This window comes from Theobroma umbraticum, unplaced genomic scaffold, assembly GCF_002168275.2.
Source record: "Theobroma umbraticum cultivar Fairchild unplaced genomic scaffold, ASM216827v3 scaffold_30.0, whole genome shotgun sequence".
NCBI classification, from domain to species: domain Eukaryota; kingdom Viridiplantae; phylum Streptophyta; class Magnoliopsida; order Malvales; family Malvaceae; genus Theobroma; species Theobroma umbraticum.
Genome location: NW_018397254.1, coordinates 6,211,142 through 6,234,154, shown reverse-complemented (window position 1 = coordinate 6,234,154; position 23,013 = coordinate 6,211,142). Strand labels below are relative to the sequence as shown.

At 37.0% G+C, this 23,013-nt stretch overlaps 4 protein-coding genes across 6 annotated transcripts in view; 1 reads left to right on the top strand and 3 right to left on the bottom strand.

The window, feature by feature from the left end:
* Positions 1-3,102: 3,102 nt before the first annotated feature.
* PDV1 (plastid division1) lies at positions 3,103-5,328 on the bottom strand. Its single transcript, XM_021429073.1, has 2 exons — positions 4,949-5,328; positions 3,103-3,899 (listed from the first exon to the last, which is right to left on the bottom strand). The coding sequence occupies exons 1-2, from the start codon at positions 5,255-5,257 to the stop codon at positions 3,384-3,386; spliced, it is 825 nt and encodes a 274-aa protein (XP_021284748.1). The 5' UTR covers positions 5,258-5,328; the 3' UTR covers positions 3,103-3,383.
* A 253-nt stretch (positions 5,329-5,581) lies between these two features.
* Positions 5,582-7,439, bottom strand: LOC110417920 (low affinity inorganic phosphate transporter 4-like). The gene has a single exon (XM_021430523.2). It carries the CDS (start codon positions 7,437-7,439, stop codon positions 5,838-5,840), a length of 1,602 nt encoding a protein of 533 aa, XP_021286198.1. The 3' UTR covers positions 5,582-5,837.
* A 3,657-nt stretch (positions 7,440-11,096) lies between these two features.
* Positions 11,097-15,729, top strand: LOC110414537 (mitochondrial carrier protein MTM1). 2 transcript variants are annotated; one of them, XM_021425807.1, is made up of 11 exons: positions 11,097-11,352; positions 11,535-11,816; positions 11,970-12,059; positions 12,199-12,327; positions 12,476-12,535; positions 12,653-12,823; positions 13,102-13,201; positions 13,995-14,086; positions 14,236-14,385; positions 14,607-14,665; positions 15,150-15,729. In XM_021425807.1, exons 2-11 carry the CDS (start codon positions 11,559-11,561, stop codon positions 15,280-15,282), a joined length of 1,242 nt encoding a protein of 413 aa, XP_021281482.1. In that variant the 5' UTR covers positions 11,097-11,352; positions 11,535-11,558; the 3' UTR covers positions 15,283-15,729. The 2 variants fall into 2 exon arrangements, with proteins under 2 accessions (XP_021281482.1, XP_021281474.1); XM_021425799.1 differs by lacking the exon at positions 11,097-11,352 and having other exon boundaries at positions 11,363-11,816.
* Positions 15,730-20,349: 4,620 nt separating this feature from the next.
* Positions 20,350-23,013, bottom strand: part of LOC110411892 (uncharacterized) — a 3,720-nt gene continuing 1,056 nt past the window's right edge. For both annotated transcript variants that reach the window (XM_021422254.2, XM_089784570.1), the window contains exons 2-4: positions 22,698-23,013; positions 21,195-22,308; positions 20,350-20,762 (exon numbers count right to left, since the gene is read on the bottom strand). The exon at positions 22,698-23,013 is cut by the window's right edge. In XM_021422254.2, coding sequence (XP_021277929.2) covers positions 20,558-20,762; positions 21,195-22,308; positions 22,698-23,013 — 1,635 coding nt within the window. In that variant the 3' untranslated portion in view covers positions 20,350-20,557. The remainder of the gene's footprint in view (positions 20,763-21,194; positions 22,309-22,697) is intronic.

Below are 23,013 nucleotides of genomic sequence, written 5' to 3'. Positions count from 1 at the left end.
CCTATCAAATACCGAATAGAGAACATGGGTCGACCACGTGTCGCGTGTAAGGCGGCCGCCCAATCTAACCCCATGGCCCACAAAATCAATTTTATGGCCTGAGCCCATGCACATGCTAGGAAGAAAAAGAAATTGAGGTAAACTAACAATTAGACTTTGGGGGCAAAAAGAGGGGTGGGCCCGGACCGGCCCTATAGAATAAAAGGGCCCAAAACACGTTCATGTGATGAACACGTGAAATCTATATGGGACTTCCGCGCCCAATTGGGTTCCAGTCAAAGTAGCTGCTTTTCTTATTACATCCACGTGGCAGTCATGATCGAGTCTCAATAAAACCCATCATGATACACGTGGCATCGACACGTTGATTCTATTTTACCTGCACCAGACCACAAGGCATGCAGAGGGGGAGAGGGTCAGAGGGTCAGACCCAGACGAGAAAAATGAAAAATAAAAAAATAAAAAAATTATCAAGGTCGGGGGAAGGAAAGTTTGAAAGCTGGTAAGGGTTAGGTCCCCATACGGCTTTTATCTTTCACCTGCCGACGAGAGGGTTATCGGATTGGGAAGGAAATTTTTGAGTCTTTTGAAGGCTGGATTTCTCTGAAATAAAGTGAATGCAATCGTATCACTCCAATTTGCAAATGCCTTTTACAATTAATACATGTGCCCTTGGGGAAGAATGATTTTTCGAGTTTATATTTTCCCAATTTAGTGGGTCCTATGCCATCATCCATCATGCTCTGTCTTAATTCTAAAATAATTAAATGAATTTGACAACGATATTTTTAATTTCCTTCTAAAGAAATAATTGGCTTCAACGAAGACTAAATGCTTTCTCCAGGTCTTACTAAAAAAGTACAAACAATGATGTGGATTCTACTATAGTTTGATGAGATATAACAATTAATTCTCCATGGTATTGTACTATATATGAATTGTGATTTCCCTTTTAAGACAATTTTATTCCAAGCTTTTTGAAACCTTTAAAAGCAAACTTTGATCACCATTAACTAATTCTTAATATCATGCTAATGTGGGAACAGTTGACTTAATACATATGGAAAACTGTGGAAGATATTATATTAGAACCTCTTTCTTTTTTTTTTAATTTGTGAATTTACTTTTTCTAAGTCCAAGTTGACCTGTTACCTCCAGTTGAATTGGGTTTGACATTTCGCACCGAAAACACAGGATCTCCATGTCCCACCTGGGATTACACAAAGATTACGAAGAGGAAACAGAGCTAGACATAAAAAAGGGGAGGATGTTTCCTTCTTGTCTTCCAAATCCTCCAAAAGGGAAATCCGTTTTGTGCTTTGCTTAACTGGAGCTTTGGGTCATGCATCCATCCAATAAGAAGTCAAAGAAAGTGTTTAAAACACAGCTGCTAATTATAGGGTTAATTATATGTGTTCAAACTTTAGCTTTAATTTTTTTGGGTTTCTGCCAACTTAAAAGCTTCGTCAAAAGCCCTTAAACAAAGCTAAGCTTTCCGACATTCTTTGCATTATGGTTTTGTAATTTGTCATCATTCTCCCATTACGTGTGGAAACGACCTTTTTTTTTCCTTGCCTGTTTAATCTTTTGTAGACATTTTCCCCATAATGCAGCGGGAATGAATCTATAGTAAAATCCTTCAGGACACATAATTGGAATTGAATTGGATATATAATATTCATAGAAATACTTCATGCAAGCAAATCCATTAACGGCCACTGCCCGTGGGGAACATGTCTATTTTCTTTTATTTCCATTGTTGGAATTAAAAGGTTAGAAAGAAATATCTGATACATGGAAAGCATGCTGACCAGATATATATTGAACCTTGGCCCATGAATTAGATTGATCTTAGTATACTGAAGAGATTATGCTGCGGGTGGTTGGGCTGACAATTGACTCAAAGAGCCATCTAAGAGTGACACAAGCACTGGAAAATGGAAAAATACAAAGAAAAGAAGTGGAAAAGGAGAAATGCCATGGTAGCACGCCTGCGGCGAGGATAGAGAATTTGAGATGATGATTCCAGATTGCTGGGCCAAAGAAAGGACAGATTCAGTTCGGAGGGTCATTTTTTATATGGGTCTTTTAACAATTAACAAATGGTGGCCCATCTACAACTTTCGCAAAAAATATCTTTCCGAACCCAGAGCACTGGCATTAAAGACTGTTGGGCCCAACAATTAGTCATTGCACGGAGAAATTATAAAGTCGAAAAAGTCGAGAAAAATCTTAAGCAATTTCAAAATATATTTATATTTGATGTATGAATACACCAAATATAAATATATTTTGAAATTGCCTCATTAATTTCTGTCATGTAAATTGTAACTTTACCGTAAATAAGTTAAGCTGAAGGTTTATATAAGCAAGCTAGGCTCAACTCTCTTGAAAAATAAAAAACAAATTGGTGGGAAACATGAATAATTTGGGTGAGGTCTGCAGAGGACCCATGTGGCATGAGGAGGAGCGTGCCGATGTTTTTGCATCTCAAAACTTGCAGATATCAATTAGCAAATTGCCTAGTCCCAACACTTTCTTGCTCTGCAATGGACAGAAGGCCTGAGATCATGCATGTGTTTACATAAATAAATAAATAACCTGCAAATTTTGTGGCCAAATTTTCTTTTCTGATCGGATGTTGCCTTGCGCATGGCCTAGATTCATTTCACGCCGTAACCCTGCGGATAGCATATGCCAGATGGTTACACTGGTTCAGGGTCCGACGCATTGGTTTAGCACTGCAGAATCACGCTACTGGGGTTTTAAAGGTACAATGAATTTCCATATTGCCCCAGCAAACAAAAGCCTTCTGCTCGGCAGGATAACAAAATATGGAATCTACAGTCCTGTGATTCGACATTACGGGGCCTAAAAAGGCCATTACAACTCAATGCGTAGGGAGATTGGTCAGAAATATATGCCTAAACACAAATAAGGGTTGAAAGATTTCCAACAATCTCAGGGCTGATGCAAATCTATTGTTTCATTTGTCATAATACAATAAAATTTCTCGAGCAGACATGCATCAGACATTCAGGTGGAAAGGGTGTGAGAGAGAGAGAGAGAGAGAGAGAGAGAGAGACACTTTGACATGAGATTAAAAGATAATACTCTGTAAACTGGGACTACCTGCTTCACTATCATTTCTTACAATGATATGCCTCAACAACAATACCAACGAGGGCAATCAGCATTTTGACAACAGCTCCAACTAGGACATACATAAAAAAAAGGGGCCAATTCTTTGCCAACATACTCAGGAAAAATTTGGAAACTCCCATGGGAAGAATCCAAAAGACAGCAAAGCTTCTTCAAATTTGAAAAACAGCTTGGTCTCCTATCCTTTAATAAACTTGTAAACAAATTTTTTGGTCTTCACCTTAACCCCGGGCCGAGAACACATCCAAGTGGTTCAAACGATCATAGGATGAAGGCCCTCCTAGTTGAGAATTTTTTCTCACATTTCTGTGCCTGTTGATGTCATCTTCTTGCTTCTCTGAATGCTCTGTATAAGCAATCTGATGCAGATGCAGCATTGCTATCATGCTAACTGCGAATAAAGCTGCATTGCTTAGTATCCCACCCATATGATCAAATTTCAGGGATTTCTTTGCAAAGTTCCAGCTAGAAACAAAAACTTTGATTAGTATATTAGAGCGCTTCCCTTCATGTGATGCAAGATTCTCCCCAGATGGACTAGCTGGTGTACTGTAAAGGTTTTCAGGTGAAACAAAACAGCTAGCATCATGTACATCTCCCACAAAAGCTAGAGTTTCATCAATTACTTTGTACTTTTTACCATGGTGTTCAGCCAATCTCAATGCAAGAATTATCCGGCTTTGTTCTAATCGTGCAATGGCAGCATCTCTCTCAGCCCGCTGCTGTGTGTGTACCGTCTGTTAAAAAGAACGAAAAGATATATAAGGGATCCATACATCATGCTAATTATTGACATCCCAAAAACTTTCACAACATAAATTGTAAAAGCAAACAAGCCAGATAATTTAAAATGATCACCACAGCACCTCCAAAAAAAACAATGAATCCCTACCCACTGTTTCGTCACTTGGGGTTTTAAACCAAGGTATTAGGACTCAACCCATTCTTGGGTGCAAACTTTTGCATCTCCTAGCGCTAAAACTCATATGAATTCTTCCCTTACATTTTGCTGTTACAACAACTTCAACAAAGTTCACACAATGCTTCTGCATGTCAATGTCACTCAGCACCACATATAAGCCATCTCGACCAACTTTCATACATCTTGTGATGCTACTCCCAAATCCTAATATATCTCCTCATCATCTCACCATTCTCTCCAGACGCCAGAATCCCAAAAACTATAGCAACTTCATTTCAGCTTAAGCTATATCACACATACCATAAGCTCCCTCCTAAGAACCCATAATGTAAGGAAGCTTGAATGCGCAACCATTGAACAATTGCCTAGATGATTCCTTCCTCGCTTTGTTCCTTTTCAATCCAATCCATGCTCTCAGTCCCCTATATAACCCTAACAACAAGTTCATTTTCGCCGTTCATTTTTTACCAATCCATTCTATACAATATAGTTTGGTTAATTATAAACTACATACTCAAAAGAATAAGAAACCTATGAATCGCATTTTCGTTTCTTTTTTAACGTTTCCGGCTTCCCCTTCTATTCCTCAACCAATCAAACAGAGCTTTAATTGAATTTGCAAAACTAGAAGCAAACTCTTTCACTTCCCGTTAAAAGAGCAAGAGGACATTTCATTCGGTTAAATTGAGACATTTCCAATTTTACTGTAGAAATTAACAAAATAGAACCAACCCTAAGCAACCAAAATCAATATCCTATTTACATTCCGTTATTTTTTTTTACATCCACCAAAACCAGTCAAAATCCGCGACCAGGTTTTGGAAATGGAAAAAGACAAAAAAAAAAAAAAAAGGAGTTACTAACGTGGAAAATTTCGAGCTGGTCTTCGAGATTCTCGAGAGCGGTTCTGATAGCATTAAGACTCTTGGCCTCTTGAATGGCCGATTCACTATCGTCGATTCGAAAGTCCTTCACGAACACGAACCCGGCCCGGTTATCGTCGCCGACGGCGTTGTTGTAGAGCTTCTTCTTGTCGGATTTCCCGAGGGCTTTGATGGAGCTAAGGAAGTGAGCTCGCGAAATCGAGTGAATGGCGTCGCTGAGCTTGTCGTGTAAGTCCCAGATTTTCTCCAGAACTGCCTCGATTTCCTCGATCTCCATATCCCATTTCATTTGTGAGGCGAAGGTACAGCGAGGGAATTTGTTTTTCTAGGGTAGGGTTGGGTTTGGTTTGGTTTAGCGCTCTTTCTGTTACCCAAGGCGTTGGAAGATTTGACTATTTCCAGTGCGGTTTTTGCTAGGGTGGACCCTCCTGGCACGGTAAAAGTTTTTTTAACAGTCAAAAATCGAAATTCAACTGATTTTTTATATTTTAGTGGCGGGAAATTGAAATTCCCTCTAGTTTACAATTTGAAACAGATTTCTTTCTTCAATAAATAGAAACGAGGAGGTAACCAGGATTACAAGTGACAAGGAGATAACTTCCATTTGCCTTTAACCATGTTTACGTTTCCACAATTTTCACGCTTACTGGGAGAAAAACAGAGTCGCCATTTGGTACAGTGTCCTAGAGAACAACGGTTGCGGTTCTTATTCATAGACAGGCAAAAATTAAAACCCAAACAAAAACAAGGCAAAAGGCTGTCGCCTTTGGCCTACTTATTCAACTGTGTTTTTATATCTTCGCACTTCACAACTGGCTTGCTAATCGTATGATCATCATCCAAAGCTAATAACTTACCCTTCTATTGCTTCAAATAACTTCCAAGCGGCCGCTTCCTTGCATAGTAACCGATCGCCTGGCTGCCATCTGAGTCTCATTCTGGGCGCCGCCATCCTCGCCTGAAATTTCTTCTAAAGACCGTCCTTTAGTTTCTGGCACCAGGAATGTGAAGCAGAATCCCAACAAATTTGTGAAGGCCAAAACCATGAGGGCACGCTTAATGTTGCTGACACTTTGGTTCAAGGTATATGATTGAACCACGAAAGCCCCAATCATGGCCCCAGCCTTCCCAGACGCTGCACTCAGCGCATGACAAGTAGACCTCACCCGGGTAGGGAACAGCTCGGCGGGGAGCACGAAGGTTGTACTGTTGGGGCCAAAGTTGGCAAAAAAGAACGTTAGCCCATAGAGAGCTGCAAATAACAACTTATTTTCTTCCTTGAGATATTCGTATTTGACGCCCAGCAAAAGCATGAAGATGGACATCATCAAGAAGCCCACTAGTTGGATGATGAAGCGGCCAATCTTCTCTATGAAAAGGACGGTGAACCAGTAACCTGGGAATGTACCGAGCAAAGCAACGATGAACATGGCTCGTGAGGTCTCGTAGACTTCTTCGATAGCGTTAATTTCAGGAGCCAATTTGGTGAGGCCCATAGCGGGAAAAATGTCCTTTTGGGTTAGGTTTTGGCTGTAGAAAGCAATATCCAACAAGAACCATGTGCTCATGGTACCTAACAAATGGCGCCCATGGCGTATGTAAAACTCATGGGACAGTAATGGATACTGGTTTGCCGCCTTGAACTGGGAAAGCTTTTCTGCTTCTGCGTCGAGTTCAATGTCAAGGACCCGACCCATATCAGCCGCCGCTTGTTTGGCATTTCCTTCGATAAGGGCAGTGTAACGACCAGTTTCGGGCATCTTCATCCGCCAATAGTATGTTAAAAGAGCTGGTAAGGCACCGAACATCAGCACAATCCGCCATAGAAAATCCGCTTCAGGTTGAGTGGAGAAGATTGGGTCTGCCTTGAATGACTTCGCTGGGTAGCGCTTAAGGAAGATTGCTGAAAGAATCAGGGAGACTAACCCAGCAAATATAATCCCCACACCTTGCATGGCAAAAACGGCGGCAATGAATGCGCCACGGGTTTTTTTGTTAGCATATTCAGACATAATTGTGGCAGAAAGAGGATAGTCGCCACCAATGCCGAAACCCAGCCAAAATCTAAAGAAACAAAGTGTTCCAATCACAGATTCCGCGGTGGACCCAAACGATAGACCCGAGCAAATGGCGCAAATCACCATGAGGATGAGAGTGATCCCGTACACCTTTTTGCGACCTAGTTTGTCACCGAGCCAACCAAATACCAGTTGGCCGCTAAGAGTTCCAAATAAGGCTACGCCAGTAACAAAGTTGTTAACGTTTTGAGGGAGCTTTCCCGGATTGTCGCTATGATCAGGATCATAGTAATAAAGGCGGCCCAAGAGTTTGGACACGGCGGTGATGCAAAAGAGATCATAGGCATCTGTGAAGAAACCCATGCCAGCGATGACAATAGCTTTTATATGGTACCATTGCGTGCGAGCAGTGTCAAGAGCTTGGAGCACTGCTAAATTATTGTTTGAAGCCATTTTTGTTTTTGGTTGAGCTTCTGCTTAGCTCCTCCCTGGTTGCTGAGTTTTGCGTCTTTGTTGGCTCATTTTATATAGGAAACTATTAAAGCAATAACAATAAAAGACTAAAAACGTTGTTACCAAGGCTTTGGGGTAAGAACAAGGAATTGAGAGAGGATATTCTGCAAGCTTCGGGGAGTGAAGGGATATGCTAATCAAATAGGGACATTAACGAATTATCGCCTCATTTTGATCCCCTAGGAAATTCATAATTAGATCCAGCGATCTTGACATCCAATGCTCTCATGCATTTCGACATCAATAATTAAACTTTAATTTGGTTTCTCGGGCATATGGTACAATTCTATAACTTGCTGCACCAAAGAAACAACATGTCCAAGTTATGGAGCTAAACTTGATAATTAATTCGTCCAGAGAACAAGGTTAATTGGTTTTCTTTTCCCCTTTCATTATCATCAAAATTTTTACTACTAGTTTTTCTTTTTTCCTGTGTAGTGGCATCAAGAGATAATGGTTTGCAGCAGCTGTCAATTTTATGGGAATATAATTATATCTTTTGCATTTTGCAAGTTGAAAGTATGCTGTTTCCTTGCAATTAAGTACGACCGAGTGGTTTTCATACCAGTATTATTTTCAATAATACAGGGTCATAATCAGGTTTATGATAAGTTCTATGTATACCTGCAATTATTTTTTAAAAAGGAAACCTAGATAACACACACACACACATATATATATATATATATAGTAAGATTAACTCGTATGAGATACTTTGATTACTGCATATGAAATGACAAAAAATGATTTTCACAACAAGAACGTAAATGCTTGCTTTGTTTGGAAGCATGTTGTTCTTCTTTGTTGTCTTTCTTTTCTTGTCCAGCATTTCAGGTTAATTATGATAGATAGAATGCTGGAATATGCCGCTGTAGATTTCAAAATTTTAAAGGATCCGTTCTTCCATTCGTCTATAAATCCTGGCCACCAGGCCTTTTACACAAATCTGCTTGTGTAGTTTTTCTCTTGTCATACCTACATCCCAACATTAATTTGGAAGACGAACATGCCACAATCAATTGTCAATTTTAATTGTTGGACAATCATGAATCCAGACAAAGATAATCTAAGCAGATATTTATAAAGAAGGTAAACACACAAATTTAATATGTTTGTTAAGGAAGAAAGAAAAAGGGAAAAACAATGGATACTAACTCGTTCAATTAATCCTATGATTATGATATATTGCCTCAAGGCCAAAATGTTTGAAAATTTTGTAGTAACAAAATTAACCAAGTCATTTTCCCATAGAAAATTTATCTTCTTTTCACCTCTTTTTTGACGGATCAATGTTGAAACTACTAGTTAGCATCAGACTCTAAGGAAAAGTAGTATTCTGTGGTATCTGTGTCGTGCTGAATCGGCTGTTGGCCTGAAATCTGAATACATGGTGCTGCCGCCTGTAGTGTGCTGCCGTCCAAGGACTCATTACGGGCTGCGATATGCCTGCCCAATGGGCCTCGAGACCCTCAGCCCTTATATTTGAGCGGTGCTTGGCACGGCGGGTGTCAAGCTAGGCGGAGCCGCGTCACGCTCGACCTAGCCGTCCCGGTTTAAATGATACATGCTCAGTCAGGGGAAAATTTTGGGGCTTGGATTGGAATGGGAAAGTCGTATGGGTCCATCAATGGGAGTTCAAGCCAACATTGCCGAACAAGTTCTTTCTAACTTTTTAGATTCATAATAAAATTCATTTAGTCCGGCTTCAACTTCATGAAATAGAAAACTGGTTTTAGAAATTGGACCACCTAAATGCTAAAACGACATTTTATAGAAAAAAGAAAAAAAAATCATGACATTTGCACCGCATTCTAATTCCATATACCATTTTGTGGTTGCGAAAAATTCGGCTGATTGCAAAAGTCCCAGATGTTTGTATTTCCACTTTGGAAAAAAAAAGGACGCGTGTTCGATTGAAACTCCATCACGTGTTTCTTGTTTGTCCGGCTGTTGGAATTAATTACTTTGGATTAACAAATTCTTTTGATATATTGAGGTGAAATACTTTTAGGGTTGCCAAGGGGTATTCAACGACATTTTATTCAATTATATAGTATATGAATATTTTATATTTGGGTTTTGAGTGGGTACGGGTAGCAAGTTTAGTACCTATTTTAAGTTCATATAGGATTCGAATATTACCTCCTAAATACATGATATTTGAATTTGATTATGAATGTTTATTTATTTATTTAGTATTATTTAAGCTGTTATTTTGAATTTTTTTAAACTAATTTATTGCTTAAATTTTTATTTAATATTTATTTATTTTTATAAATTTAATTATTAATAAATTGTATTAATAAAAATTATACAATATAATTATTATCTTATACAAGTACAGATTCACAATCTCAAGTAATTAAGATAATAAAATTAATTTTTTGCACCATCACGTAATTAAATGAGTTTGAGTAATTAATAGGTAGGAAGTACAATATTAAGATTCTGAGTTCATATACGAAATTTCAAAAATAAATAAATAATTGTAGAGTTTAAATATCTTACTTATTGATAGAGTTTGGAATAAGATATCATAAAATTTTAGAGTATCCTATCCATTAACAACCTTAAATCTTTTTATTATATGCCTAAGCACAATTGGCCAAAGGTAAATAAAGTTGTAGATTTGCAAATTTATGTGTAATTGTCTAATTGAGAACATGAAAAGAAATTATACTTATTTGAATTCGCATAAGTCTCACTAATTGTTTTATGAAAAAGTTTTGGTCATTGTTTTTAATATGCCATCATAGTAATAAAATTGTTTTTTTTATTTGACATAATATCTAATAGTGTCCTCGAATTATTTAACCTTTAAATAAATTTTTAAATTTTTATTACATTCAATTAAGCTCTTATACTTTTATTTTAAGTAGAATAAATTTTTTTACTTTTATTTTAAGTCAATTAAAATCTTATAACTAATAATTGACTTAGTCAAAATTTTATTCATCATTTTTATGTTAGGCATCACTGATGTGGTATACTAACATATTATAATTAATGATAATATGACATGTTAACATATCATAATTGATAATGACATAACATATTAATTTGATATAATAAGTTATGACAATATCATATGAATATAAAATGACAAATGATATTTTGAATTAATAACAATCAATTATTAATCATAAGAATATATTTGATCTAAAATACAAACATTTCGACTTAATTGTACGTAATAAAAAAATTTTATTTAAATATTTTTAAATAATTTAAAAATTTATTTGAGTATTATATTTTTTTAGTAAAAATATTAATATTATTTATTATGGATTTATATGGAATGTTTCAATTCAAATAGAATTATAATACCTATAATATTGGCACTTTTTTTAAAATTTTTGTAAAAATTTTATAAATTAATGTTATTGCTATTTAATGTTGTTCTAGGTAAATCAGCTTAGTACGGTTTACCGGTCTTATTCTTTTACTGGTGCTACGTTTAGGGTTTACCGTTCGCCGTTTAGAACGCCCGACTCAACGCGAGTCGCGCCTCCTTTCAAGCACAGAATAGAAAGCCCTAGAATACCTAACCGCAAAACGTTTCATCAACTCAAATTTAAGGTCCTGTTTGCTTTTCTATACCTTCTTTCAAGGATTCGGCCAGTTCTATTTTCACTAATTTCCCCCTTTAACCACTCCGCCAGTGATTGGCTGGTTGCACCAACACAGAGCAAATCATTAGTGAAAATAGAACTTTCCTTGCTTTTGATCAAAATCTGATAAAACTGTTGTTTTTTTTTAACCATCTCCAAAAAGAAGATAAAGTCGTTTTCGAGAAGTCTCCCAAACGTGGCCTAAGGTTAAAGGGTTCTGTGCGTCTCTCGCTTTTATTCTGGTAAGCATTCTTCACTCCTTTCTTAAGTCTTTTTTTTCCCTCTTCCCCAAGGAACTTGGAAAAATTGGTTCAATTTCCTCTTTTTCCCCAAGAAAGTCAATAAAAATGTCCTAATATTAATCATCTCAGAATCAATCCGTCGTTGATTCTGTTTTCACACTTTTATTTGATCGATTTTCTAGAGAGAAGAATAAAAAGAAATAAAGATGGTGGAAACAGAGCGACGAACACAGTATCTATGGACGAGTTCGGAGCAATCTTCAGGACTTGAGATTAACGGTCATGTTTTGTCCATCACGGAACCGATGATAACCGATAGAGATGGGAGCGAATTCGGTGCTCCTCGGGACCAGCACAGTAACAATAAGCCCGATTCGAATCTAGGGATTGGAGAGCGAGCTTTCTCTGCTGCCGGTGCCGCCTTTTTATCCGCAATTATCGTTAATCCTCTCGACGTTGCCAAGGTAATGATGATCAGCACGATTTTTTTTATTTACTTTTGGTTGCCTGCTAGGTCGATGTTTGGATTTTCATTGGATTGATTGTTGCCTTTTAAAAAAAAAAAATTGCTTTTATATGCTAAAGACATTCGTACTAAGTTTTCTTGCAATCAACAGACAAGGTTGCAAGCTCAGGCTGCTGGAGTTCCTTACTCGCATCCGCTAAGTAATCTTATTGGTCGAATGGCATATTTTGGACCAAACACGGTACGAGTGCAATGCTATTTCCTCGCTTTTTATTTTTTCAGAAAGTAATTCTTGTTTTGGCTGCTCTAATCTTTTGTTTATTGTTCTGCGCTGTGTTAGAATTGTGCTTAATTTTGCCTTTTGTCTACGTTTGGATTAGATGTTTGCTGATTTAAGATGTTCACCATCCTGTACACGTGCTGGAGTTCATGGCACTGTAGCACTTTGTCCTCCTGATTGTTTTCAGTACAAAGGAACATTAGATGTCTTCAACAAGATTATACGTCAGGTTGGTGTTGGAATACAGTCATCTTGTAGCTTGTGGATACGATTGTTGTAATAACCTAAAACAAACCATGTTACAGAGTGTGGTTCTTTATGCGCTTTTCTTTGTGTTTCTACTATTTTCAACTGCCTAACAAAAGAGGTTTTTGCAGGAGGGATTTTCTAGGCTGTGGAGGGGGACAAATGCAGGTCTGGCTTTGGCTGTACCTACGGTGAGTTCTCCTTTTAGTTAGGGAGCATTCTGCAGTCAGAGAAAGTATTTTGGATACAGACATCCTGTATTAAATAATAATCAAGCTTTTCTGATGGTCGCTCACATTTCTATACAGGTGGGGATCTATCTTCCTTGCTATGACATATTCCGCAACTGGATGGAGGGGCTTACAGCACAATATTTGCCCGGTGCAACACCCTATGTCCCTTTGGTTGCAGGCTCTTTGGCAAGGTCATTAGCTTGTGCAACATGCTACCCTATTGAACTTGCTAGAACACGCATGCAGGTAATTTTGATATTAATGCGTATACTTATCCTTATAATTGTTGTTAATATCATAGAAGTGGTTGCATCAGTACTACCATTATTTAATGTTATTATTTTTTTCCTTTTTGGTCAAAATAGGTTTCTTATCTTTTAACTTTTAAAATTTAATATTTTCCTATTCCTTGGCATTTTTTTAAACAAAAGATGAGGGAAAAATTGTAAATAAGTTTATAAATTTAATAGGTACCTTTTTGATATTATCTTTTAATTCGTTTCAGTTTTCTGTTCTAATCACAGGCATTTAAGGAGACTCAAATTGGGAAGAAACCTCCTGGAGTTTTTAGTACCCTTCTAGGAGTCATCTCCAATGTTAAGGGCACAAACCCTCAGAGCAGTTGTAAGTTAATCTGCAGAATACCTGTTTCTAGTTATTGTTCCCTTTTTAAACATTTTAAATGCTTCAGTTTTTGGGATATAGAATTTTTTGTGATTCTTGTCTTTCTACTTTCTATGTACTAGTCATATAAAAGTATGTAAATCTATCATTGATGTTTACTTTTGACCTACTCATTTCTGTTCAAGTTTTCATGACCCATTGGTTGGCAATTGTCATGAGGTTAATGAAAGTTCTTACTAAATACAAGATGTTTACAACATAGACTTTAAGAAAACTCCTCTGTAGTTTCAGAGTCAGAAATTACATTGATAAACTGTGTATAAGGTGTAAGCTTTAATTTTATTGTGGGACTTTAGCGACTTTGGAAGTATGGTATGTATCAGGTCTAGGCTAATACATTCATCTGTAGATTGCATAACATGCCAACTTGATAGCTGGAGTCTTCTATGAGCAGTTTGGGGCAATACAAAATGTTTATGCTTTGACTATGTTTGGTGAAGCCATATGGATAAACTAGTGATGTTTTTACTTTTCATTTTAGTGCAATTATTCTTCCATGCTAAAAGCTCACTGCATAAATCAGCTAAACCAGTTATTTTTGTAAAAATAAATATGATATTTTTTGCTGTGCTCAAAGAATAGTGTTCTTAGATAGAAGTTACTGTAATTCATTTCCATTGGGAAAGGAAGCGTAATTGTCAGGTTGCATTTTTTGTTGTCATATTGCATATAACAAATCTTTATTTTTGCCCCCAAAATTCTAACCCTGATTTTCTGATGTTTCCCTTGACAGTGCAAGGCTATCGCGTCTTATGGACAGGCATGGGAGCGCAGCTTGCTCGTGATGTTCCTTTCTCTGGAATTTGTTGGTCAACTCTTGAACCTGTGAGTTTTCATTTGTTAGAACTCCTATAGTTGTCTGCCCCTTCCCACCACTAGCAATATGGCTTTTAGGAAAAAAACATGGGCACTTTTGAGTGATCACATGCCATGCAACTGAAGTGCTTGGTACCGGTGTCTGTTTGTGTATGCAGATCAGGAGAAGACTTCTGGGTTTGGTGGGTGAAGAATCCAATGTGGCTACTGTCCTCGGGGCAAACTTTTCTGCTGGGTTTGTTGCTGGAAGCCTTGCTGCTGCTGCTACCTGTCCTCTAGATGTTGTTAAAACTCGAAGGCAGATAGAGGTTTTTCTCTTTCAAAAGCTAATTGATGATTCTTAATGTTAGCTGCACGTTGACTTTCTTGTTATATATATTAAAGTATTACTTAATTAGTAGTTACTTTCAGTATTTATTGAGTGGTAATTTATCCTAAGAAGTAGTTTAGAAGTGGGATATGAACTAGACTTAGTGTACATGCTGTTTTAGGTCAATACTATTTTCTAATGTGCCATCTTTGTCTTCAGAAGGACCCCGTGAGGGCATTGCGAATGACAACACGGCAGACACTGATGGAAGTTTGGAGGTATCTTTCCTTCTCCCTGTTTGTAAATTAAATTAGGCTTCTTTGGTGGAGATGATATTGTTGCAAATGACCTGGTTACAATTCCCCAAGTCTCAAACTTGCCCTATGACTTTTAATAATAAGTTGTTCATGGGCTCTAGTAGAAAACAGTTTGCTTGAAAAATAATTATATCTTTTAATAGGATAGGAGTCAAAGTTACTTGATTATAGTATTACTTTTGGAATCAGTTATTTCTTTCTGAAGTATCTAGCTTGGATAGCATTATTCTTCAGAAGCAATTTTTCTTGTTAATAGAATTTGAATTATTTTTATTTGTTGCTTGGTTGTGCTTCTTGGTTGAGTTATATCTTGTCATAATATACTTTTGACAGTGCTGCATTATGTGTGAGAACTGATCATGTTGATAGGATTTGACTCAAAACTTGCTTGTATGTATCATTTGGGATGAGTTGTTCCTTACTAACCATATCTTATTTGGAACAGGGATGGAGGGATGAGGGGACTTTTTACAGGAGCTGGTCCTCGTGTTGGTCGTGCAGGCCCTTCAGTTGGGATTGTGGTTTCGTTTTATGAAGTAGTAAAGTATGCCCTACATAACCATTATGCAACGTCATGACAAACAAGAGCTGATCCCCAAGCTTTTGGTCTACTAAACATTTGCTTCCTTATCGATGTTTGGTGACCTGGCATAGAGTAGGACTTAAAAGTTAGGGGGCAAGTTAAATCCTTCTGTGGGTAACGTAGCTTGCTGATGATATGCAATTTTGGTGGTGTACATCCTTTTCTCTACATCTCATGGTTTAACGTTGCGATGATACCATAGGTTGTTGGTAATAACAAGCGGTTTCCTTTGCAGTAGATCCTCATCTCGGTCTTCACAAGCACGGTAGCACATAAGTTTTACTTTCTTCAACAATTTTGCTGTTCATGTTACTCTGTTTGTACTGCTCAAGTTGAGCGAAAATTTTGATTCCTTTAGTTAATTGTTTTTGCTGAGATGGTCTCAGTTCTATTAATTTTACCCCCTTGCAATGAAAATTAAGGGGACTATTTTACCTTACAATACACGAGACTGGTCTTACTCGTTGGAGTGCAACTTGCAACTTATTTTATTTCCTAGTATGAAATATGTCTTGTTTCGCCGGAGAGTGGGAGCAAGGCTAGAATTACCGGGTTTGTGGGAAATGAGGGAAAATTGTCAAGAGTGCAGATCTTGAACTTTTTCGTTAGAAAATATATAAAATGTGGCACACAAAAAATTTGAAGTAAAACAAACCCTACGTGAAAATGGATAAGAAAATGAACCGTGTAAAGTGGAGATCCATTTTTCTTATTCAAAAGGGAATAAAAGTGTTTTCTTTTTAATAGCTTGAGGTTGTTTCTTCGTTTCTCTTCAAAATATCCATGATTCAAATATAGCCCCAGTTGTAGTTCACTAAATCCAAAGGAATACGGCATTCATCCAGCCAGAATTAACTTGAAATGAAAGGAGGCCTGATTAGGAATCTTTTTATTATTATTATTATTATTATGGCTAAAGGCAAAGATAGGATGGACAAAGTAAATTAGCCTCAAAGAGAATAGCCAAAAAGACTGGACATAATATAGGAAATGACAAGCACGATCCGAGTGGAGAATATCATTACAGAATATTTAATCTTCAAACGTACATGAAATGAAATCTCCTCCATCCCTACAAATTCTCCCCCATAGCTTGTGCCTAACTACGCTGCACACCATTGCCATTGAATTAGTATTCTCGCTGCTGCTTTTGTGTTGTTCCTCATCATCAACATTTAAACCGGCAAAAAAAAAATATTTAGCAAAATGTGACTGATTATGGCAACGTGCTGGCGAATTAGTGAATAAGGTATGTGAGTACCAAAGCCACCAACATTAGAATATATGCAATTCCTTGGTCAATGGCGGTGCCTGCAAACAAAATAGCAATACAAAATTAATGTTCATAATCAACTTACTTATATGCACGTATAGAGTATAATATGACGTGTGACCCTTTTTTAGAGAATTGAAGGTTTGATATTCACAATCTTCTTTGCTCTAGATATGGATATAATGATATTAAGGAAACCAACAAGAATTGATACGCTAGAAATTATATTCATATTAATGGTTTTCCTGAGAGAGTTCAAAGCACCAAACAAGTACACAAAGAAGAAGAATTGCTCCTTCTTCGATAATGTTTTTCTTTTATATATATCTTCTAGCATGCAGTTTTTCTTCATAATGATTAAGTATTCAATTATAACATACAAATGCAATAACATGAAAGGTATATATATATATATAAAAGAAAAACAAAGGGTTAGGACGCAGTTACCATCGCCTGTGGGCGCGGGAGCGGGAGCGGTGGATTGCGCCTGAGCCACCGGCAAAATAATGGCGCAAATGATAGCAATGATAGCAAAAAAGCCCAAAGAAATCCTTGGAACCGCCATCTTTTTGTTTTTATTTCTACTTCCTTCCTTTTTCCCTCTGTTCTTGGACAAATTATATCTCCTGCAAATAAGCAATACTAATCTCTTTGTCTCTCCCTTTCTCTCCCGACGGAATACAGAATATAGCGAGGGAGAGAAAGAAAGAAAGAGAAAATTAAAAGAAAAAGGCCAGAGAAGATGTAGAGAAGCCTAGGCAGAGCGAGAGAAGAGGCAAGGTGGTGAATGGCAATATGGGGAGGAAAACCATTTTATAGCGTTTTGAAGGAATTGGCTTCCAACTCAAGAGAGTGAGGTGCGAATGTTATGGCCCAATTTGCCGCAACTTTAGGCCGGAACCCACAGTCCCATGTTACTCTCCCATTCTCTTTTTTATTTTTTTATAATAATATACTATATTATTTTGCCTTGTTTTGTTTATTAATTCTTGGGTTTGGCTTTTGTTGCCTGTAATAATTCTAAGCTGTATTTGGAGAGAGAACATGACAGAACAGGCTGTTTTCCGCTTGATCAATTCTTGCCAGAATGGAATATCTTCCAATTTCCATTTACTTTAAATATAATTTGTGATATATTTTGTATAAGAACTAGGTATCTTTTGATGTTGGTTTAACTGTCTCGCAGTGTAAAGGTTTATGCACAAGCTTGATTGGAATATTCTAAATTTTGAATATTTGCTAGTGGTGTAAAGCATTTCTTCTACTACTCATCATGGATGTTTTTACAAAAAAAAAATAAAGGAAAGAACAAATGGACAACAAAGACGGAGGTATGTCTTGCAAAAAATATAATGTTATTCCCACCATTCATAAGTTTTATACCTAACAATTAACAGTTGTTAACGGCTGGCTTCCTTACCCAACAGGATCATGAAAGACATTACTATATATTTTACTTGTAGTTTAACATAAATTCATAATTTTAATGCTAACTATGCAAGATAATTAGCTTTCACATAGATATATAGTTTTACATGGCATTTTAATTTAGTTGACATGTATATATGTTATGTGTTTCATATTAGTAAAGATAAGATAGTTTTGAATTAGGTGGAGGAGTCAGGATTTCAAGTTTGAGAAGATAAAATTAAAAATTCAATATTTAGAAACGAAATTATAAAATTTTTAAAATATAAAAATAAAATTAATTTAGGAGAGCGGGGGAGGGTTCTCTATTAGCCCCGTTCCCCTGCCTCTACTTAAATTTATAAATAAAGAACATTCTTTCACATTTTTTTGGTTGGAAATTTGAACGCTTAACATCTAAAATCATAACTTATTTAACTTTTTATTGATGTGATATATATATCAGAATTGAGATAAGTTCGAATTAAGATAAGTCTTTATTCTTATGAATGAAAAATTCAATACAATCAAACCATTACACAATTGAGTGAGATAAGTTCGAATTAAGATAAATATTTATTCTTATGAATGAAAAATCCAATACAATAAACCTATTATAAAAAATACAGTAAGATAAAATATCACGTATTTCACGTTAATAAAAAATGAGATATATCATGAACTTACAAATAAAAGATATTCCTCCACTTGATAGATATCTTTCTGATTGGAAATGTGAGCTAGTAATATATAAGTTGCGGTCTTTGTGAAAACAGTTATTTCTTTTTATTTTCTTTACTACTCATTGCTTAAAATAATTAGAAATCAATTCTGTGAAGTTAATAATTAGAGAAAATAAAAAATAAAACTAAATAATTATTATTTTTGTTTGACACAATATGCCTATGAGATGTCATCGTCATCAATTTTATGCTTTGATGATTATATATATATATATATATACTAAAAAAGCCCTTCAAAAATGGAATTATATACATATAAGCATATCTATACCCTCTCATCTATCTTGAAACCAATGAATGAATTGACAAGGGCCAGGATTAAAGAAAGAGGAAGAGAAATCATAGCTACCGGTATTATTATTCTCTTTCAGACTTATAACACAAGGCGCGTAGTTTATTTGATTGATGTATCACTTGAAAACATTGTGAAATATTAGAAACATACTTGGACTCGATCACCCAAGGACGTACGTCTGGCCGTGACAGACTCGCAAAGGCTAAGGGCTTCCTCAGCACCTTAATCTACTATGCTGAATGCTGATATCTGTGCACTGCTTCAAATGGCTTAGGTGGGTAGTATCCTATCCTATTAGGCGGCCCATAAGAAAGCTCCCAAGCCCCATGGCAAATTTCCTCTTGTCCTCCACGTTCCCAATAACACGGAGTCCATATTCAGACAAAAGGAGGTCGAGCTTCTATTCTGGCATGCATTCCTAATCTGCTTTACTGCACCTGGAGTAGTGCAGTGGGATTTGGAAATAACACCCACGACGTCTTTCTCTCCCCTTCTCGCTCTTTGCCCCTCCATTCACTTCGAATGATACCGTTTCCATCTGTCCCCCTTAGAGAGACTGAGAGCGCAGTAGGTGAAGGGTAGTTATCTGCATCGTCGCGTACATAAATTGTGAGGAAAAACTAAGCGTTTCAGTTCCTTCTTGGTGGTCGCATTCTAATCGTTCTTGGAATCTAGCTATTGCCTGAGCTTTAATTTCTATAACGTTACATTAAAAGCATTTCTGGATTCTGGCCATCGAAACTTCCCTGGCCTGGCGTAACTTTACCCCACTCAATTTCTTAGGAGTTATTGTTAGCTACTTCGTCCACCAAGTTCGGCAGAAAGTCGTGTCATCCAATGATTTTATTTTGCGCGATATAGCATACCATTAGAGTTCGCCATGGTTTAAGACCCAATACTCATCATTAGCCAATAAATTAATAGTAATAACAAATCGCTGCGATTTGTTTTACAATTTAGTTCATTCACCCCCCAGAAGGATCTTTCTCTACATCTGTTTGATCCAACGATTTAATAAAGTTGTCTTACATACTATTCCAAGGCATGACTCATGATCACTGCAATAGCATTTACCATTTTCTTTCTTCTATTCGTTGATATGATTCCATAAAGAGCAGTTATAAATGCGCCGAAAGCAATTTGCTCCGCCACTTAAACCTATTTGTGATATTAACTAATCAGCATTGGCATTGTGATTAGCCCTCAAATTGCAGCTTTTGACAATGCTAAACACATCATTATTTGATTGAAATGTAGCTGCCTACTTGCAGAGACTTCTAACATGTTTATCAACATATAGCCAACGTCGTTGGCGAAAAACAACAGAAACCAAAACTTGTAACCTACTATTAAATACAAGATTAAGATTATATATAATATGCCCTATGTTCCACACAGACATTCAAAAAGTTGCTGATGCAAGCTGGTTATGTGCTTTGCTATATTACATATGTTCATGCAACAGTAGAAGATACCGGGTTCGTACCTTGCAGAGAATGGATAAATTACCAAAAACAACATTCCCTGGTTTTCAATTTGAGTCATCTTTGAATTAATTTGTTGCGGGGCAACCTGAAGGCCGAAAATAAGGATCTTCTTTGCTGTTGTAGATCTCAAACAGCTGCTTAGAATAGCGGGTTGCCAAATCCCTGCACAGCTCAACTGCATTTGAATCATATGCTTGCAACTCCCTCACAGATTTCTTTAGATCACCTTGTGGATCACCATCAGTTAAAAACTCTGCCAAAGTACAGCCCCTGCAAGACACAACAGAAATTCCAGCAATTACAAGTCAGCTGCTGGAAAAGTACGTAATTTTAAACTATATTTACGTGATGGTCTCCTAAATTTTAAAGATGAAGTGCGGCAACCATAGAACTATTGCCTCAGCCATGGTGAATGTTAATGCTGGAAGCAGGGATATTTTGTTTTATTTTAGGTATTACATCATTTTACCAATTAGCTTAGGATAGAAAAGGAACAAAAACTGCATGAAAGAAAAAATCCTATAATAAATTGTCAAAAAACTAAAGGCAAAAATGTTATGCATCTCCTAAATAGTTAAAATGTAAAACATTATGAAACCATGTGTTGAAGCAAGCATGCAAATGTATCTCAACGTACAAGTGAACATTTTCAAACCCTTGTTAACAGATATTATTAATGACCATAAACATTCAAATCCACACCTGTGGGCATCAAATTTACTAAAACCTCTCTGATTTTGTAAGAACGTTGACTTCCAAAGTTTCTCCCCTGAGGTTTGCTGCCGGTAGAGAGCACATACAGCCTTCATGCACAGTTCCAGATCCTTGCCAAAGGCTGCAAGCAGCTCTCCCTCAAACTTCCAATCTGATTTATGATCCTTGTTCCTTTTAAGTTGAGAGAGAATCACATCAAAGTCCACTTCATCATCTGAAACATCTTTTGAGCCACTGCATGCACTGCTGCCACTTGAAACATCTTCTGACCCACTATGAGCATTGTTGCAATCAGAACCACCTTGTGACTCACTACAGCCATTGTCACCATCAGCGATAGCAGAGTCATCAACAATAAATCCATTCAGACTATCACTCTCACTATCTGATCCAAATGCTTCTGAACTGTCAGCTTCGACATCCTCAGTTTTAGTGATTCCTTTGCAGCATTCATTTTCACTGGTCTTCTTAGAGTAATTTTTGACCTCACTTTTTCTTTCAGATTGTCTCAGTGATACTAGTCTCCGTTTTCGCGGAGTTACAGTACTTCTGACATTATCAATCCCTGGTGGGATAGCAGCCACTGGACAACCTTTGGCTTTGGTGCTTGTTTGGTCAGAAACCACTTCCTCACAACGCATCCTCCAGAGTCTACCAATTGGAACATTATCATCATCGTCAATCTCTGTGTCACTAGTAACAATATTCAAGGCTCGTTTTCTTTTGGAAACTGAAATAAATGGAACATTATCTTCACAACTACCCACTTGTTCCTCTAGCTTCTGACCACCAATGGTCCTGTTTTGCTTCCCACTACCTACAGTTCCGTCTAGTTCATTATTGTTTGAAATGTTACCCTTACTGTATTCCTGCTTACTTGTAAACGGGGCCAAATCAGGTTCATCATCACTATCATGAATATCAATTATGCTGACTGATGCAGGTTTAGCACCATTCGGAGTAGATGGAGCCATCTGTTTACTTGGGCTTCTTTCCTCTTGAAATCCCAGATGTCTTTTAACTTGTTTACTATTCTGCAATCTGCTATAATCTCCCTCATCAGAAGTGAAATGCTTACAAGGTGTGTCACTAAAAGGTGTCCCTGCCACCAAATCAAACACCAAAATGGAAGATAAAGATTATGATGTCCTACCTATTGCCCCTCAATCAGAAATAAATTAATTTTCTTCTTAAGCAAATTATTATTTTCCTGTAATAACAGGTATGCTTGTGTTTGAAAAGAAAAAGGATAGAAACAAGGATATTACTGAGTACTTACTAAATATCAGATACAATGTAAGTAAATGCTTATGACCTCTATGTGCAAATGAGTCTCATGTTCTAAAGAACGATGCATGTAAGATCTAATAGATATAGAGGTGAATCCATTCTATTTATTGACAACTGAAATGCACTTGGCTTCCTAAAGCTGGCATCACTCGGATGAGAAAATATTAAACCTAGAATAGGGGATCAAAGAATCATCATTACCTGCTGATTGAAGATTTCCAGCACCTTTACCAGGGGAAATCAGAGTAGATCCAGAACCCATGAAACCTACTGCTTTGGCTATGGCTCTCATGTCATTCAAGGTGTTTTCAACGTGTGATCCATCTTTTGATTCAATTGCTTCACTTGCTTTGTTTCCAAAAGCTACAATATGACAATTCCCATCAGATTTCTTCCCATCAAATGGCTGTTCTGCACTTTTCAAAACCAAACTCTTTCGCAGCAGTGACGTCAATGATTCCAATTCCTTGAACTTTTGCTTCCAAACCTCAGCCTCATTTTCAGCCTCGCTCTTCTC

Excerpts from the sequence above, each read along its gene's own strand:
- LOC110414537 (XM_021425807.1), top strand. The coding sequence starts at position 11,559 with ATGGTGGAAACAGAGCGACGAACACAGTATCTATGGACGAGTTCGGAG. Across the intron at positions 13,202-13,994 it reads CACAAACCCTCAGAGCAGTT|TGCAAGGCTATCGCGTCTTA; the intron begins GTAAGTTAATCT and ends TTCCCTTGACAG. Across the intron at positions 14,386-14,606 it reads AAACTCGAAGGCAGATAGAG|AAGGACCCCGTGAGGGCATT; the intron begins GTTTTTCTCTTT and ends CTTTGTCTTCAG.
- LOC110417920 (XM_021430523.2), bottom strand. The coding sequence starts at position 7,439 with ATGGCTTCAAACAATAATTTAGCAGTGCTCCAAGCTCTTGACACTGCT.
- PDV1 (XM_021429073.1), bottom strand. The coding sequence starts at position 5,257 with ATGAAATGGGATATGGAGATCGAGGAAATCGAGGCAGTTCTGGAGAAA. Across the intron at positions 3,900-4,948 it reads ACCAGCTCGAAATTTTCCAC|ACGGTACACACACAGCAGCG; the intron begins GTTAGTAACTCC and ends TCTTTTTAACAG.